The sequence below is a fragment of the Corythoichthys intestinalis genome, chromosome 5 (genome assembly GCF_030265065.1).
Source record: "Corythoichthys intestinalis isolate RoL2023-P3 chromosome 5, ASM3026506v1, whole genome shotgun sequence".
In the NCBI taxonomy this organism is placed as follows: Eukaryota; Metazoa; Chordata; class Actinopteri; order Syngnathiformes; family Syngnathidae; genus Corythoichthys; species Corythoichthys intestinalis.
This window is the reverse complement of record NC_080399.1, coordinates 12854497-12870693: the sequence shown is the minus strand read 5'-3', so window position 1 is coordinate 12870693 and position 16197 is coordinate 12854497. Positions and strand designations below refer to the sequence as shown.

General features: G+C 35.5%; 1 protein-coding gene across 4 annotated transcripts in view; it reads left to right on the top strand.

The window, feature by feature from the left end:
• Positions 1-16197, top strand: part of LOC130916136 (genetic suppressor element 1-like) — a 120113-nt gene that overhangs the window by 87350 nt on the left and 16566 nt on the right. For all 4 annotated transcript variants that reach the window (XM_057836603.1, XM_057836604.1, XM_057836605.1 and 1 more), the window contains exons 4-7: positions 5813-5952; positions 10455-10658; positions 10743-10898; positions 14057-14280. In XM_057836603.1, the coding sequence (XP_057692586.1) occupies positions 5813-5952; positions 10455-10658; positions 10743-10898; positions 14057-14280 (724 nt within the window). The remainder of the gene's footprint in view (positions 1-5812; positions 5953-10454; positions 10659-10742; positions 10899-14056; positions 14281-16197) is intronic.

The window sequence follows — 16197 nt, the reverse complement described above, 5'->3', positions numbered from 1 at the left end:
GCAAATGCAAGTAATCTAATATGGTAAATAAAAGCATAGTTTTCAAAATACCTACAATAATAGATAAAATCCGAGGAAATATAGTATATGGCAATAAAAAAGAATGAAAATTAAGAAATAAAAGTGCCCAGTAATTGAGATACATTCCTGTGTGGCTTTCTTATCATAAGTTGTTCTTATAATGAATTGCGTTTTACATGTAAATCGCCCAATTTGTTCCACGCTAGACCAAAAAAACCCACATTAAATTTTGATGTTGTGTCCTCGGATTGCGTTATTTATAATGCTCTGTCGTCCTCTAGTGGCGCTTAAGTGTAACTAGTTTGTTAGGTTCCAGCTCATCCAACTGATGTTATCACATGACTACTCCAGCTCATAGCAAACAAGGAGAGCTGAAAGACGGGCTAAGCTGTTTGTACCTTGATAAAGCATCGCTTGTAAGTTATACTCTTCTTTTTTATATATACATAAGCGCTGTGTAGTACATTGTGGGGAGTATATTTCGTTTGCGAACATTTATAGTCAAACGTAGTTACATTATTGCATTGCTGTCAGCGGGAATCATCTATTACAATACGTATTATCTCTCCTCTGATGAGTAATTTTTCCTAATATGAAGCGAAAAAGCTTTGAAAACCTTTTGGGGTAAAATGAATTTTTCTTAGTTGTACCTCTAATTACGAAATTAATTGGTTCTAGAAGTAAACTGAAAATTGTTTAAGTATAGACGCGTTTTCTATGTAAATGTAACAATTAGATTATTGCACAATAAACATAAAATGAGAGTTGTGCATAATGAAAAAAAAACAAAGAATTGAGTAAAGAATAAAAGTTATTATTATTGCGTGAAGCTGTCGGAACACATCATGGCTTGAGGGGCAAATAAAGAGGACACTGGGATACACACATAGACATACAGCAGAGATCCCTCTTAGTCATTTGCTGGCAAGGAAGATTGTAGGCAATAGTCAATGGCAGAGCAGCTATAGGTACAGTGTATCACAAAAGTGAGTACACCCCTCGCATTTCTGCAGATATTTAAGTATATCATTTCACGGGACAACACTGACAAAATGACACTTTGACACAATGAAAAGTAGTTTGTGTGCAGCTTATATAATAGAGTTCATTTATTTTCCCCTCAAAATATAGCCATTAATATCCAAACCCCTGGCAAAAAAGTGAGTACACCCAATAGAAGCTACGTACATCCCTAAATGTCCACATTGAGTACTGCTTGTCATTTTCCCTCCAAAATGTGATTTGACTCGTTAAAGGAGTGCTGTCAGCATTGCTGCAGAGATTGAAGAAGTGGGGGGTCAGCCTGTTAGTGCTCAGACCATACGCCGCACTCTACATCAAATTGGTGTGCATGGCTGTCACCCCAGGAGGAAGCCTCTAATGAAGACAGTACACAAGAAAGCCCATACAGTTTGCTGAAGACATGTTAACAAAGCACATGGGTTACTGGAACCATGTCCTATGGTCTGATGAGACGGGCGGGCTTTCTTCTGTTCCGTCTTCAGAAGAGGCTTACTCCTGGGGTGACAGCCATGCACACCAATTTGATGTAGAGTGCGGCGTATGGTCCGAGCACTAACAGGCTGACCCCCGACCTCTTCAATCTCTGCAGCAATGCTGACAGTCTCTTGTAACGAGTCACATGACATTTTGGAGCGAAAATGACAAGCAGTACTCAATTTGGACATTTAGGGATGTATGTAGTTTCTATGGGGTGTACTCTCTTTTGTTGCCAGGGGTTTGGATATTGATGGCTATATTTTGAGTTATATTGAGGGGAAAATAAATTAACTCTATTATATAAGCTGCACACAGACTACTTTTCATTGTGTCAAAGTGTCATTTTGTCAGTGTTGTCCCATGAAAAGATATACTTAAATATCTGCAGAAATGCGAGGGGTGTACTCACTTTTGTGATACACTGTATGTCGCACCAGCCAAAGAATGCACAATGAAGAGGGAAAAAAGTCATATACAAGATTAATACTGGAGTACAAATTGCAGTTTTGGGGAGCGGATTTTTAGAACAAATATAAAATTTAAAGTAATAATGGTAAAATTGAGAACAACAGGCCTTAGGCATCTGTTAATGTAACATATTAACAGTTTTTCAGATAACTAAAGCCATAACAACACGTCATAAGAATCTCGAGGCTGTGAGAGTGAAAAAAGAAAACATATACAAGTTGCTGCTTTGTATAAGTCGGAGGCCCAGCCAAATTACTGTATGAAAAAAGTGCGATTTATAGTCCAGAAAATACAGTAATTATTATAAATAATAATAATATTTTTTAGAATAAGTCTAATTCAGAAAAATTAAACTGAATTTTCCTAATATGATAATCATTTTACCAGTATATCTCTATTTATTTGTATATTGTATAATATTCTAGTATCTTCAAAGTAGCCACCCTTTGCTCTGATGGCATTTTTGCACACTCTTGCCATTCTCTTGCTCTTGCCATGAGCTTCAATAGGGAGACACCTAAAATGTTTTTTTGACTCTTGTAGGGTTAATTACTGGAATTTATTGCTTTATCAATGGAGTTGGGACCTTCATTTGTGTTGCACTAAATGAGGTGTGTCCAAACTTTTGGCCTGCACTGTACATGAGCACATACAGTGGGGAGAACAAGTATTTGATAGTGTATCAAATACTTGTTTTCCCCACTGTATGTAGCACATTGTCCCCAATCCCCGCCCACTGCTACAACCGGCAGCCAGGCGAAGAGGAGGCCACGCCCCGGGAGCCACGCCATAGAGGAAAAAGTGTGGGACCCACCTACCGCCCCATTACTGTGGCTGCCAGGTCCCCGACTGGCAGCCATTACACAGCACTGTGATGGGATTGTGTGGGTAGGGTAGTGCAGTGTGTGCATTAAAATAGGAGAACCTGGCTGAGGGCAGTGGGACCACCGCATGGAAGTTCTTCCCAGCCGCACATCGCACCGCCCCTCACCAAAGCGCCCCGTGGAGTATATTGTATGTGGTGCGTTAAAAGGTGCAGGAATGGCGCGGCCTGCGGTGAGGAGGCAGAAGTCACGTCATATTTATTATTATATAATATCAATTTAAACAATCTTGAGAAATTCAAGTAATCGAAATAAATAATTAAATCCGAAAAAAAGATTTTTTATAATTTTCTGTAAAATGTCATTTTAAATAAATGCAATTTCCGTTGAGTAATAAATTAGGACACCCCCACTTTCAGCCCCACTTAAAATGGCTAAAATCACACACAGGGGTATCACATCAGGTGCACATGATTAGAACATCATTACCCAGTGTTTTGAAGGAGGCTTGCCTTATCTAAACCTTACATGTAGTTTAGTGTGCCGCTGATTGTTGAAGTGAGGGAAAACACCATGGTGAGATCAAAGGAGCTGTCTGAGGCCTTCGGAAAGAAGATTGTAGATGCTTATGAGTGGTGTTGGGAGTAACGCCGTTATAAATAACGCCGTTACGTAACAGCGTTATTTTTCCAGTAACGGGGCATTCTAACTAATTACTTTTTCCGCCGTTACAACGCCGTTACCGTTACTGATGGTCAAAAGAGGTGCGTTACTTACTCTGAATAAAATGAAGAAACTACCAGCCGTGTCGAGTCGACTCTGCTCTGTTGATTTGTCATCCAAGACTTGGGGTGCGTTCAGGTTCGAGAATAGCGCACGTACTTCTGACTCCAAGCTGTTTGTCTCTGCTCATTCAATTAGACAATGCTTTCCAAAGTTTGGTAACGTTTCTGTGTTTGCTACACCTGATGCTAGCCTCGTTCCCATCTCCCACTGTCAGCCAGCAATAATTCTGCTTCCATCTTGAGGACGGCAGACACTTTGAAGGTGATGTGAATTGTCGGGAAACTAGCCTACCTGAATGCAGCCCCTCGAGAGATGCGATGGAAGTGATTGTGATTGGCTGAGGGTTAGAGTCATGTGTCGTGGTAAGCCAATCAGAGCCGGTGATTTCACAAGCAAACCGGAACAGCGCGTGCGGCAAACACACACACGCAAAACAGATGCACAGGGTCGGGATGGCAGAGCAGTCAGAAGAAAATTTGTCCTTTAAGAGGTGGAGATATAGACACTATTTCAAGTTTGTCGAAATTAAAGGAAAGAACCTGCATGTAATGTGTAATTTATGTCCCGGGGCAAAGCTTTTGTCGACATCTGTGGTAAGTAATTCAAATCTGCTGAAGCATCTAACAAGTTAACTACCTGTCTGTTCTTCTCTATTCCACTGACTCGAATACTGCTCAGAAAATTTAAAAGTCTTTGACATACAGCAAGTTCTTTTTAAAGTAACGGAAATAGTTACTTTCCCTGGTAACTAGTTACTTTTACTATAGAGTAAGTTTCTAACTCAGTTACTTTTTGGAAGAAGTAGTGAGTAATGTAACTAATTACTTTTTTAAAGTAATGTGTCCAACACTGCTTATGATTCTGTTAAGGGATTTCAAAAGCTCTCAAAAGAATATAAAATCAGCCATTCCACTGTCCGGTAAATAGTCTACAAGTGGAGGACATTCAAACAACTGCCAACATGCCCAGGTCTGGCCGTCCAAGCAAGTTCACCCTGAGAGCAGACCGCAAGATGCTAAAAGAAGTCCCCAAAACCCTAAAATGTCATCACCGGACCTACAGCAGGCTCTTGCTACTGTTGATGTGAAAGTGCATGCCTCTACAATCCGAAAGAGACTTCACAAGTTTAACCTTCATGGGAGGTGTGCAAGGAAGAAACCTTTGCTCTCCAAGAAGAACATAAAGGCCAGAGTGAAGTTGAATGTAGACAAAGACCAGGACTTGGATTGTATTTAATTAAACTAACCGGTTTGGAAATTTAAAAGTCATCATTCCATCATTAAACAGCATTACAAAAACATAACATTTTACTATAATAATGATAATATAATTGTGTAAATGTTTTATTTTTATCCAAAACTAAATGGAAAAATAATCAAATTAGAAGAAAAAGCCCTCTTATTGAGTTATTTAAAAATAACATACAAAATGCATGGCTAATAAAAATAATTAAAAAATTATAAAATACTTATGCAAAATTGGATTGTATTTAATTAAACTAACCAGTTTGTAAATTTAAAACTCATCATTCCATCATTAAACAGCATTACAAAAACATAACATTTTACTATAATAATCATAATATAATTGTGTAAATGTTTTATTTTTACCCAAAACACATCAAACAATATTTACTTTGCATTGTGTTTGGATAAATATGAGAAAATGAGCATGAAAAACAACAAGCAGCAAAAACATGCATGGCAAATAACACAAATAAACTTTTGAGTTTGAGTTTGTCAAAGAAAAACAACTAAAAATACACGGAAATGAAACAAATAGAGCCAAAATAATGCTGCACGGTAACTCAGTCACTTCTCCTTTCGTGTATCGATTCAACTCCTGGAATCATTTGGGTATATTTTGCATTCAACGCTGCATTCAAATACATGAAAACTATATTCAAAGTGCGCGTATTTCACTGCACGCGCACTCTAGGATCTGGTTGCGACTTCGATTGTTTTTTTTCTGTTTGTATTGTTCCTGTGGAAGCAACATAGCTTGTTGTAGTTTTAGGAATTGCTGGTGGTGAGCAAATTTTGTGACTGGGAAGCTTTTTAATGTTTATCACCTGTAGACATCCATCCATTTGAAATGGGAGGGTTGGCAGCGAATGAACATTCGTTCATTCGCTGCCAACCCTCCCATTTTAAATGGATTAAACGTCTCGCTCTGTCAGTGGCATAGAATTAATTATATCATGGCATATTTAGGTTGAGCAAAGCGTTCCGAGGCTGAGCAGCAGTGGTCGCCCGCAGCAGGACAAGAGGACTCCGCCCATACCCTCGCTGGCTCATCCCTTTGGACTCACCCCTAGTTCGGTCATGCAGGACCCCAGAATGCAGAGCCTCAGGTAAGGATTCATTTTCATCATCATCATCATCATCATAATGTATGATACCTATTTATATACAGTAGCATCTTTCAAGCAGCACAAGGATGCTTGATACATTAAATAATCATTTGTACATAGTACTGTAAATTCCGCTCTATACGCCACTAGATTTTTAATGCAAGCCCTGCGGCTAATGGAGTGATACATTTTTATGATTTCCTCACTCATCCCACTAGGATAAATTAAAATGTCTAAATCTGAATGCATGAAGACTAGGTTATTGCCGTGCGGTATGGAGGACCAGGAGTGCAAAAATTAAATACATAAATACACAAAATTAAATAAATTATTAAATGTGTCATTAAAATGTTTCAATTTCAATATTTATTTATTTAAATTTTTAATTTTTTTTCACTTTTTATTGATTTATTTCAATTAATATTTATTCATTTAAATTTTCATTCATTCATTTCAATTTTTACTTAATTATTTCAACATTTATTCCAATTTTATTTATTTCAACATTTATTTCTTTATTCTAAGATATATTTATTTATTTCAACATTTATTAGAGCCATGTAGCTTGACTCACTCAACTCAAACCCCAACTAGTTCACGCCAGCCCACCGAGTTTGATGAACCAATGACGGATAAAATTATTTCATGCGGTACAAGGGGAACAAGAGTGCAAGAATGAAATAAATAAAATGTGAAACAAATAAGGACCAGGATTGCAAAAAATAAATAAATACACAATTAAAGAAATTATTAATTGTGTCATTAAAATGCTTGTATTTCAATATTTATTTATTTATTTCAATTTTAAATTATTTATTTACGGTTTTTTGTTGTTGTTGCAATTTTTATTTAATTATTTCAACATTTATTTATTCATTCCAATATATACCGATAGTTATTTATTTCAACATATATTTGCTTATTTTAATTTTTACTTATTTATTTCACTATTTATTTATTTATTTATTTCAATTTTTATTTTTTTATTTCAACATTTATTTATTTCACTTTTTATTTATTTAATTCTTGCACTCTTGTTCCCCTTGTATAAGGAGTACCAGGAGTGCAAAAATTAAATAAATAAATACAAAATTAAATAAATTATTAAATGCGTCAATAAAATGCTTCAATTTCAATATTTATTTATTTTAATATTTATTTCAATTTTTATTTATTTCACTTTATATATATTTATTTAAATGTATATTTATTTCCATTTTTATTTATATATTTAAATATTTATTAATATATTTCAATTTTTTTGTCTCAATTTTAATGTATTTACTTCATTTTTTTGTTTATTTATTTCAACATTTATTTATTTATTTATTTTTTTAATTTCAAAATTTATTAGAGCCATGTAGCTTGACTCGCTCAACTCAAACCCCGCCTAGTTCACGCCCGTCCACCGAGTTTGATGAGCCAATGACAGATAAAATTATTTCATGCAGTACAAGGGGAACAAGAGTGCAAGAATGAAATCAATAAAAAGTGAAATAAATAAATAAAAATTGAAATAAATAAAAAATAAATAATGAAATAAATAATGAAAAAATTTAGATAAACAAATAAATGTTGAAATAAATAAATATTGGAATGAATAACTACATGTTGAAATAATTAAATAAAAATTGCAATAAATAAATAAAAATTAAAATAAATAAATATAGAAATAAGAAGATATATATTTAAATACAAGCATTTTAATGACACATTTAATATTGTTTTTAATTGTGTATTTATTTATTTTTTTATTTTTTGCACTCCTGGTCCTCCATTGTGCTGAGGGTGCTATCCCTGGTGTTAGGGATTTAAAAAAAAAAAAAAAAAGATTTTTTGGGGGGGATAAATATAGATAAAACATATTGAAACAATAGTGTACTTTACTTTGTTGATGAAATATATATGTTGAAAAATTTTGACACCTTGCTTGCTACCGGGTCATGTTGTATAAAGCGCTATTTGTGAAAAGGGGGTGTCAAACCAAGGCTTATTGGACCTTCAAATGTGTTTGTATCATTGCGCTGTCTAGCTGCAGGGAATTGAATTATAATACACGGACGCTTTTATTTCCAATACAAAAACTCCAACACACACTGTAGGTGAAATAGAATGCTGTCTTTGCAGTAGCCTAGTAGTAGTACTGTACGTAAACTATCCAGCATGCGTATGTACTGCCAATGTACACGCCTTGTAAGGAGAAAATGCGCGATCATGGCAAATTTGGACCGAAACAGCTGTTTTTGGATAGGGAAACTAAAAAAGATCCTCAGCACCTCCTGCTGTGAGTGACTTCATGCACCCCACTTCCCGCACCACTGTTGCCGTTTTTAGAAATTAAACATTTAAAATGATCTTACTGTGCTTTAATGACTTGGCATCATACAGTATTCTGCGTTCAGACCAGCCCACTTGGTGGACAGTGTTTAAAGCCATCCATCCGGCAACACAAGTACCTGTACTTGTTCCTTGATGGAACAAAAACAGCATTTGATGTTGCTTTGGACAATAATCATATAGTAAACAGTAACCCCAGCCCTTAATTAGCCTAGGGTAAATAAGTACAACAGTGTAGTGATTTTAATGCAAACAGGTAATTGATAAAATAAACATAGGCGGAGTTTGACTTTTGGGGCAGGGGGGCACAACATGTTAATGACCCCCAAACGCAGTGTCAGCAATAAAATTAACCTACAAGAATATTTATAAAAATAAGTTGACAATGAACGTTTTTTGTTTCCCATCATTCTTGAGGGGAATTCTAAATCAGGCTGCTTAGGCAATACTTTTCGCCAAGTCATCCATTGAATATGGTACGCCTGCCGGTGTCGTGCCAATGTAGTTACCCCGGTCAAAAATTGTATCCCCTGGGCGAAGCCATATGGAGGTAGATTTGTGTTTTTATTATTCAATCCCAAAAAAACTTGCTTCAATTAAAAAAAGTTGCTTCAATCAAAATATATATTTTCAACCCTCCAAAAAGTCGCTTCGATAAAAAAAATGTGTTTGAATGCAAAAATAAATTTGAAACTCAAAAAACTCAACAAAAAAAATGCATGTGAAAGCTATTATTCTTGGATTTTTTGGGGGGGATTGAAGTCAGGGGTTTTTTTTGGATTGAAGTAATGTTGATTTGTGATTTGTGCCACATTTTGGCTAGGACAATTTTGTCTTTATCATTCAATTAAAATTCAATCCAAAAATTAGTTGCTTCAAAAAAAGTATTTTCAAAAAATAAATTTAAAAAAAATTTCAATCATGAAAAATTTTTTTGAATGCGAAAAAATATTTGAGATTGAAAATTTTGCATTTGAAAACTTAATTTTTCCTTGAAAAAGTTGCCTTTGATTGAAAAATCCTTTTTGTGTTTGGCCCATATTATGGGTAGGACATTTGTGTCGAAATCATTACATCCCCAATATTTGAAAAATAAAATTGCCCTCCCCTATTTTCTTTTTCTTTTTTTTTTTTTTTTTAATTATATGCAAAGCAAACGACCGTCTAAGTTGCTAGTCACATGATCTTTTCGAAAAATAATTTTGACCCATTATAAAAATATATTTTTTTGTTCATTTCATTCATTTTTGTTGCAGTTTTATTGCTTTACAACTTTTATATACCGTATTGGGCCGAATATAAGACGGCCCTGATTATAAGACGACCCCCTCTTTTTCAAGACAAGTTTGAAAAAAGACTTTTTGAACACCAAATTAATTTTTATACAGAAAATAATTACAGTGCATCCGAAATAAAGGATTATAATATATTTCAGAGAAAAAGCATGTTATTTTGCCTCATTCAAATCTTAATACCTGAACATTTAAATATGTAAACTAAAGTGCAATCACATTCGTAAATGAATGGCTTCTGTTTTTTGAAATGTAAATAAACCAATCTATTGTGATAAAACAACAAAATTGCAATAACTGCATTAACCATCAAAGTGAAGTCTAACTGTAACTGTAGTCTTGAAACATGTGAATAAGGGAAAACATTGCAATAAAAAATTGCAAACTGGTTAAACTTGAGAGAAACTGAGATCTGTCATGACAGAACATCGTTTCAATGATATCTGGCGCCATCTAGCGTCAAGAATGGGTATAAACTCTATACCGCAAATATAAGACGACCCAGTGTTATTTCAATGCAAAAAACACCGTCTTATATTCGGGCCAATACGGTATATAGGAAAGACAATTACATGCAATGACACTTTTCAGCCACCCTGGCCCCCCCTTAAAATCCGCTTATGATAATAAACTATAACATGAGTAAACATTATAGAGACCTGTACCTGATCAAAGTACACATGCAGGACTTTTAAGTAAAATTATCTGAATATTGGTACAGTAAAAAAGCATAGTTATGAGTATGGGAGTATATAGGGGAGTGAAGTCTACTACAGTACTACTCATATTCATGTCTATTGCTGTTACATATAAAAATGAATGAAAATCAGTTTAAGACACTCATTTTGAGCAAATTGTGCGTGTGTCGTGCAGTTTACCTGGGCAGATGCACCCTGCGGTCCCCTCGGGCACCATCCCCGAGGAATACCTGAGAGCGCTGCGTCCCTTCGCCACCCCCGACGACATGCGGCTGACCTCTGTGCCTCTCGGTCTAGACCCCTCGGCTGCTGCCGCCCACGCCGCAGCCGCTGCTTACTACCATCCGGCCTTCTTGCACCACCCTCTGTCTTTACCTAGGTAGTTTAGAATTATAATCAATCGTCAATGAGGTCAAAACTTTTTTTTTTTTTTTTTTACATTTTTATACTGTTTCATCATCAGAATGGAGGAATCCATGTGTCTGTCAGCGCTCAGGTCGCAGTTTTACTCCATGCCTGGCGGCGGCACCTTTCCCCCTCTACACCCCTCCGGCCTCCACTTGCACCTGCCCGGGGCGCATTACCCCGGAGAGCTCAACCACAGTGTGCTCGCTGAGAGGTAACATATTCACCTTCTTTTTTCTTTTCATTTACTTAGCAAGTATTTCATCCATCCCTGCAAGAAGGAAGGACAGGTCGTCACGATATATTTAGCCCGCCCCCCACCGGGCTTCCTATACATCGTGCAAATGATTGACCTTCACACCTTTGTGGGCACGTGTTCATGATATGCACATTTGAATGCTTTGGATTGCATCTAAAGCAGGGGTGTGCACATTATTATGTTGAATGGCTACATCTGATTTTCAAACAGGCATATATGCAGTAGGTACTGTATGTTAACCATCAATCATGACAATTTTGTGCATTTACAGCAGTAGTACATTTTACATGACATGATCAATTTTGTGTTATTTATTAGAGATAGACCGATATATCGGCCAGCTGACATATTAGGCCAATATTTGGAAATTTGACATATCTCAGTATCGGCCTTTTTTTTTTTTTTTTTTTTTAATCCGAACGGACGATAGAAAAAAGTCAATAGGGACAAGGGATAGCGCTATTTTTCAAAAGGATCAGAATTGGTTGAAAAGGATTAGGTTTTTTCATTTTAAAAAATATATTTGTTTTTCTGCTTCATGCTCGTACAACCGCTCTCTCCCTCCTGCTGCATTTTTTGGTCAGCAGTGCACTGCAAGTTGTGCTTGTTAAAGGTAACGATGATTGGCAGTCGTTGAAGCTTTGATCTTGCCAGAGAAGCTTGGCAGCTCCCCCTTCAAAGACGCCGAATGTGTCAATCATCGTTTAGCTTGTTGAACACCAGTGTGCTGTGGCAACACATTGTGTGTAAGTGAGCAGTTTGAGTTGATTTGACTGGACTCAATGAAGCATTTGATAAAGACAAGCATTTTTCTATGTTATTTTTGTTTAAAATTAATATGCAGCATTATGAAGGCGGAGTGGGGGGGACAATTCCATGTTTAAAACTTTTTTTTTTGGAATAACAGTTTTTATCCAGAGAGCTATTTATTTAACCTTTTATTCAACGTTATGTTTCTGAGTCTAGGAAATTCAGGCACTTCTAGAGCTTTTACTTTTTATTTGTATGATTCAATAAACACGCTTTAGGCATTTCAATGAAGTTCAGTGTTTGCATTATTCCATTTTTTTTTTTTACACTAATTTTGCACTTTTACTGCAATTGAATATCGGCTCAAAAAATCGGTTATCGGCCCCTCTAACCACTAATAATCAGTATCGGTCCTGAAAAACTCATGTCGGTCGATCTGTGTTATATACTTTATATTATTTAAACAATTTATTATAGGCTACAGTACATCAAATGTGATAAAAAAAAAAAAAAACTATCTATAAGAGTTACACAGTGTACAGTAGTATAATACATAACATAAGAGTATAGTATAACAAAACATAGTATGACATAAAGCTTTTCCCTTTTTATTTTACGTAAAATTAGAGTAGTCCGATAATGACTTTTTCACTAATAACCGATATCCTGATATCTCCAAAAATCCCATACCGATATATGCAGTCGTGGACGTCACACATTATGGATAATTGCATTGTGACGCCCCACTGGATGCTTTAAAAATGATAATGCTCACATAAAAAAAATCCTGATTTTGGGTTCTAAAACAGATATGGAATGAACGAATGATACACGGATGACCATAGTTTGAAGACATCTATTGGTCAATGAGGATAACTGCAGTGCTAAGCTGTAACCAGCCCTTGAAGGCTTGAAGGCTTCTATATTGACTTTGCCCAAAACTGCTAATGAAAAACCCATGTCGATATTATCCGATATCATTTCAAAATGATTTTACTGGCCTCTCATCTACTCTACATAAAAATATATAAAAGGATTTCATTTTAAATGTTTTTTGTTTTGTTTTACTAATTATAGAATAGTATTTTGTTTTTAATTATATATATATATATATATATATATATATATATTACAATAAATAATGTCATATTATTAAGAATTATAAGAATATAACATATTTTAAAAGATATACTGTATTGTTTAGTAATTATATAATATACCAGTATAGTATATACAACAACAATTTTTAAATCACAAAATAATGGAGTATTATAGTAAAATTATAATATTATTAATAATAAATCTGCGGCATTAAAACTCAAGATAAAATAATACAATATTATACAATACTATATTATACAATATATAAAATAATGTTTTGATTTTAAAAGGTATTAAAGGCTATAATTTTAAATATTTTTGTTTAAATGTAGTATAATTACTATTCGCAATTATCGTTATACATTATTTAGAATTGTAGATAATATAGTTTTATTTAATGTTTTTTGTCATTAAAATGTTAACGTTAATAATATAAATTTAAAATAAAATAATGCGATAACTAATCAACTATATAATGAATAATAAAACCAAACAAATATAATACATTTCAGTTATAATCATCATATATTATACATATATAAAGTGTTTAAAAAGACATAAAAGGCTATGATTTTAAATATTTTGTTCAAGTCTTTCTCCATTATTATTTAGAGTGATAATTGTATATATGATAATCATAATTTAAAAAACATATATATATATATACAGTATATATATATATAATACCTAATGAACACTTACCCTCTACATTGTTAGTCCTATTCTTTAGTTTAGTACATTACACTACATTTTTTGTTGTTTAGTTATTTACATGTGTGACTGAATTAAAAAAAAAAAAGACACACATTTGGAAATAAAGGCAACAACTAATCGAGGACACTTTCATGCCAAATGGGCCTCTGTGTTGTTAATGCACCGTTCTTTTCCTCGAAACAACAATGCTTGTTTGCAGCACAGTACACAGGGGAATTCTTTACACAGAACGCTGTTTGTCATCTGCTTCTGTAATGCCTCCTGCACATCTTTTTTTTTTTTCATTAACGTGCATTGTTATGTGTGTGCGTGCGCTTTTTCCTGTGGTTTCCCATTAAGTGTTCATCTGTTCTTGCTCAGTCATGCTGTGTATGGATTATTTCCCTCATGGTAAACGGAGTATGTGTGAGTGTGAGTGTTTGCGCGAGCTTCACCAGTGTGTGGTTAATATCTGCCTCACGCTGGGTGTTGCATCTCTCACCCTCCCCTCCCTCTCGCATGTGTTTCTGTGTTGTGCGCGCCTTCATACTTGTCAACCTCCCCCACAGGCTGCAGATGGAGAACGAGCTTCGCCAGCGAGAGAGGGAGAAAGAAAGGGAGGAGGAGAGGGAGAGGGAGCTGGACAGACAGAAGGAGAGGCTGAGGGAACGACAGCAGCAGATGGTCAGAGCGGCCGAGGGCCACGCGTACCTGGCCGAGGGGCCGCCGAGGAGGGCGCCTCCTCCGCAGGACGGGGCCGGGCCGGGGGAGGGCTTGACCCCCGGCAGACTGGGTACTCCCACACACATGTATTTGCAGAAAATGCAGCGTGTTGCTTACAAATTGTATTTATAGAGCACTATATGAAGGGTGGAACGTAAACAAGAAATCACAAATATTTTATAAATAGAGTACAGGCCAAAAGTTTGGACACACCTCATTCAATGCGACACAAATGAAGGTCCCAAACCCATTGATAAGGCAATAAATTACACTAATTAACCCTGAGTCTTGAGTCTGTGAGGTCAAAAACCATTTCAGGTGACTCCCTCTTGAAACTCATCAAGAAAATGGCAAGAGTGTGCAAAAAATTATTAGTAAGTAGTAGTTGTAAATCGGTGGCGGCATTGAAGATAATAGAATATTATACATGTTTTTAGTCATTTCACCTTTTTTTGCTGAGTAAATAATTCCACACGTGCTCATTCATGGTTTTATTACCTTCAGTGAGAATTTACAATGAAAATAGTTATGAAAAATAAAGGAAACGCAAGAATGAGAAGGTGTGTCCAAACTTTTGGCCCGTACTGTATACATATATTTATTTATATACAGGTATATATTAGGGATGTACCGAAAGCAACATTCTTTGCCGAAGCCGAAAACCAAATATTGGAAACACTTGGCCGAAAAACCCAAAGGCCGAATAATACACATGTATACAGTTCATTTTGTCTTCCTTTTTTTAATTGTTTTATTTCATTATTTTTCAATTAATGCCCTTTGACTTGGCCTTTTTTTTTTTTTTTTTTTTTTTTTTTTTTACGATCAGGCGGGAATAAAATACGGTCCCTTCTCAAAAGTACGCAAACATTTTCCAAAAGGTTCTACAACCCCCGAGGCTCAATAAATTTTGTTTGGAAATAGCCGATTGAAACCCCTTGGAGGGTGCGTTAGCATTTTGTGCCAAACTCTGAACACGTTCTATAGCAGAGGATTTGGCGTCATCGCAGCATTCTATTCGGTGGGCTTCACAGCTGATAAAACCTTGATAAATGCGCTTTCTTGGAAGTTTGGGACATTCAAATATTGGGTCTCACCCCTCCAGTTGCTAAGCTAACTGAGATCTCGATGTATATTTGTGTGGAACTAATTCACAACAACAACAACAAAAACTATTCCGTTCTCGCTGAAACTAGTAAAGCTCTTTACAAGTCTTTTACAATCTCTTGAACTCCTTAAAATAAGATTAGCTGTTTTCTTGTGCAACAAGTGGAATCGATCAATAGCCAGACGAGTGGGCCGAGTCCTAGCGGCTACGAAGCCAAGCGAAGTCGCTCCCGGCTGGATTAAACGGCGATTGGCAGAGGGGTTGTGGAAGTCATGGAAAAAATGTAACAAAAAGAGGAAGCGGTCGTGCCATAAAATTATTGTACTAAAGCAGAGCAAATGCACATGTATGTAGTGAGGCTGAACAATCAAACATATTAATGTATTTATGAAAAATTCACATTTCACATTCTGTATTAATGAATGAATTAAACACTTAAATGAACTATTTACATTTTTATACCGCTTTTAATCAATTCTCACTGGCACATATTGAAATCATGAGTGTTTCATGAAAAGAAAATGAATTATACAGCAATGCAAAAGTAAGCACCTTAATTAGCCGCGCATTTAGCATTCACAATGTACCTACAGTAAGTAGAACATGAACTGCATCTGCTAGTTTAGTCATTGACTAATCTATAAGTGTTGGCAAAATGAACTCAATACACCGACAGTGGGGCAAATAAGTATTAAGTCAACCATTAATTGTGCAAGTTCTCCCACTTGAAAATATTAGAGAGGCCTGTAATTGTCAACATGGTTAAACCTCAACCATGAGAGACAGAATGTGAAAAAAAACAGAAAATCACATTGTTTGATTTTTAAAGAATTTACTTGCAAATCACGGTGGAAAATAAGTATTTAGTCAATACCAAAA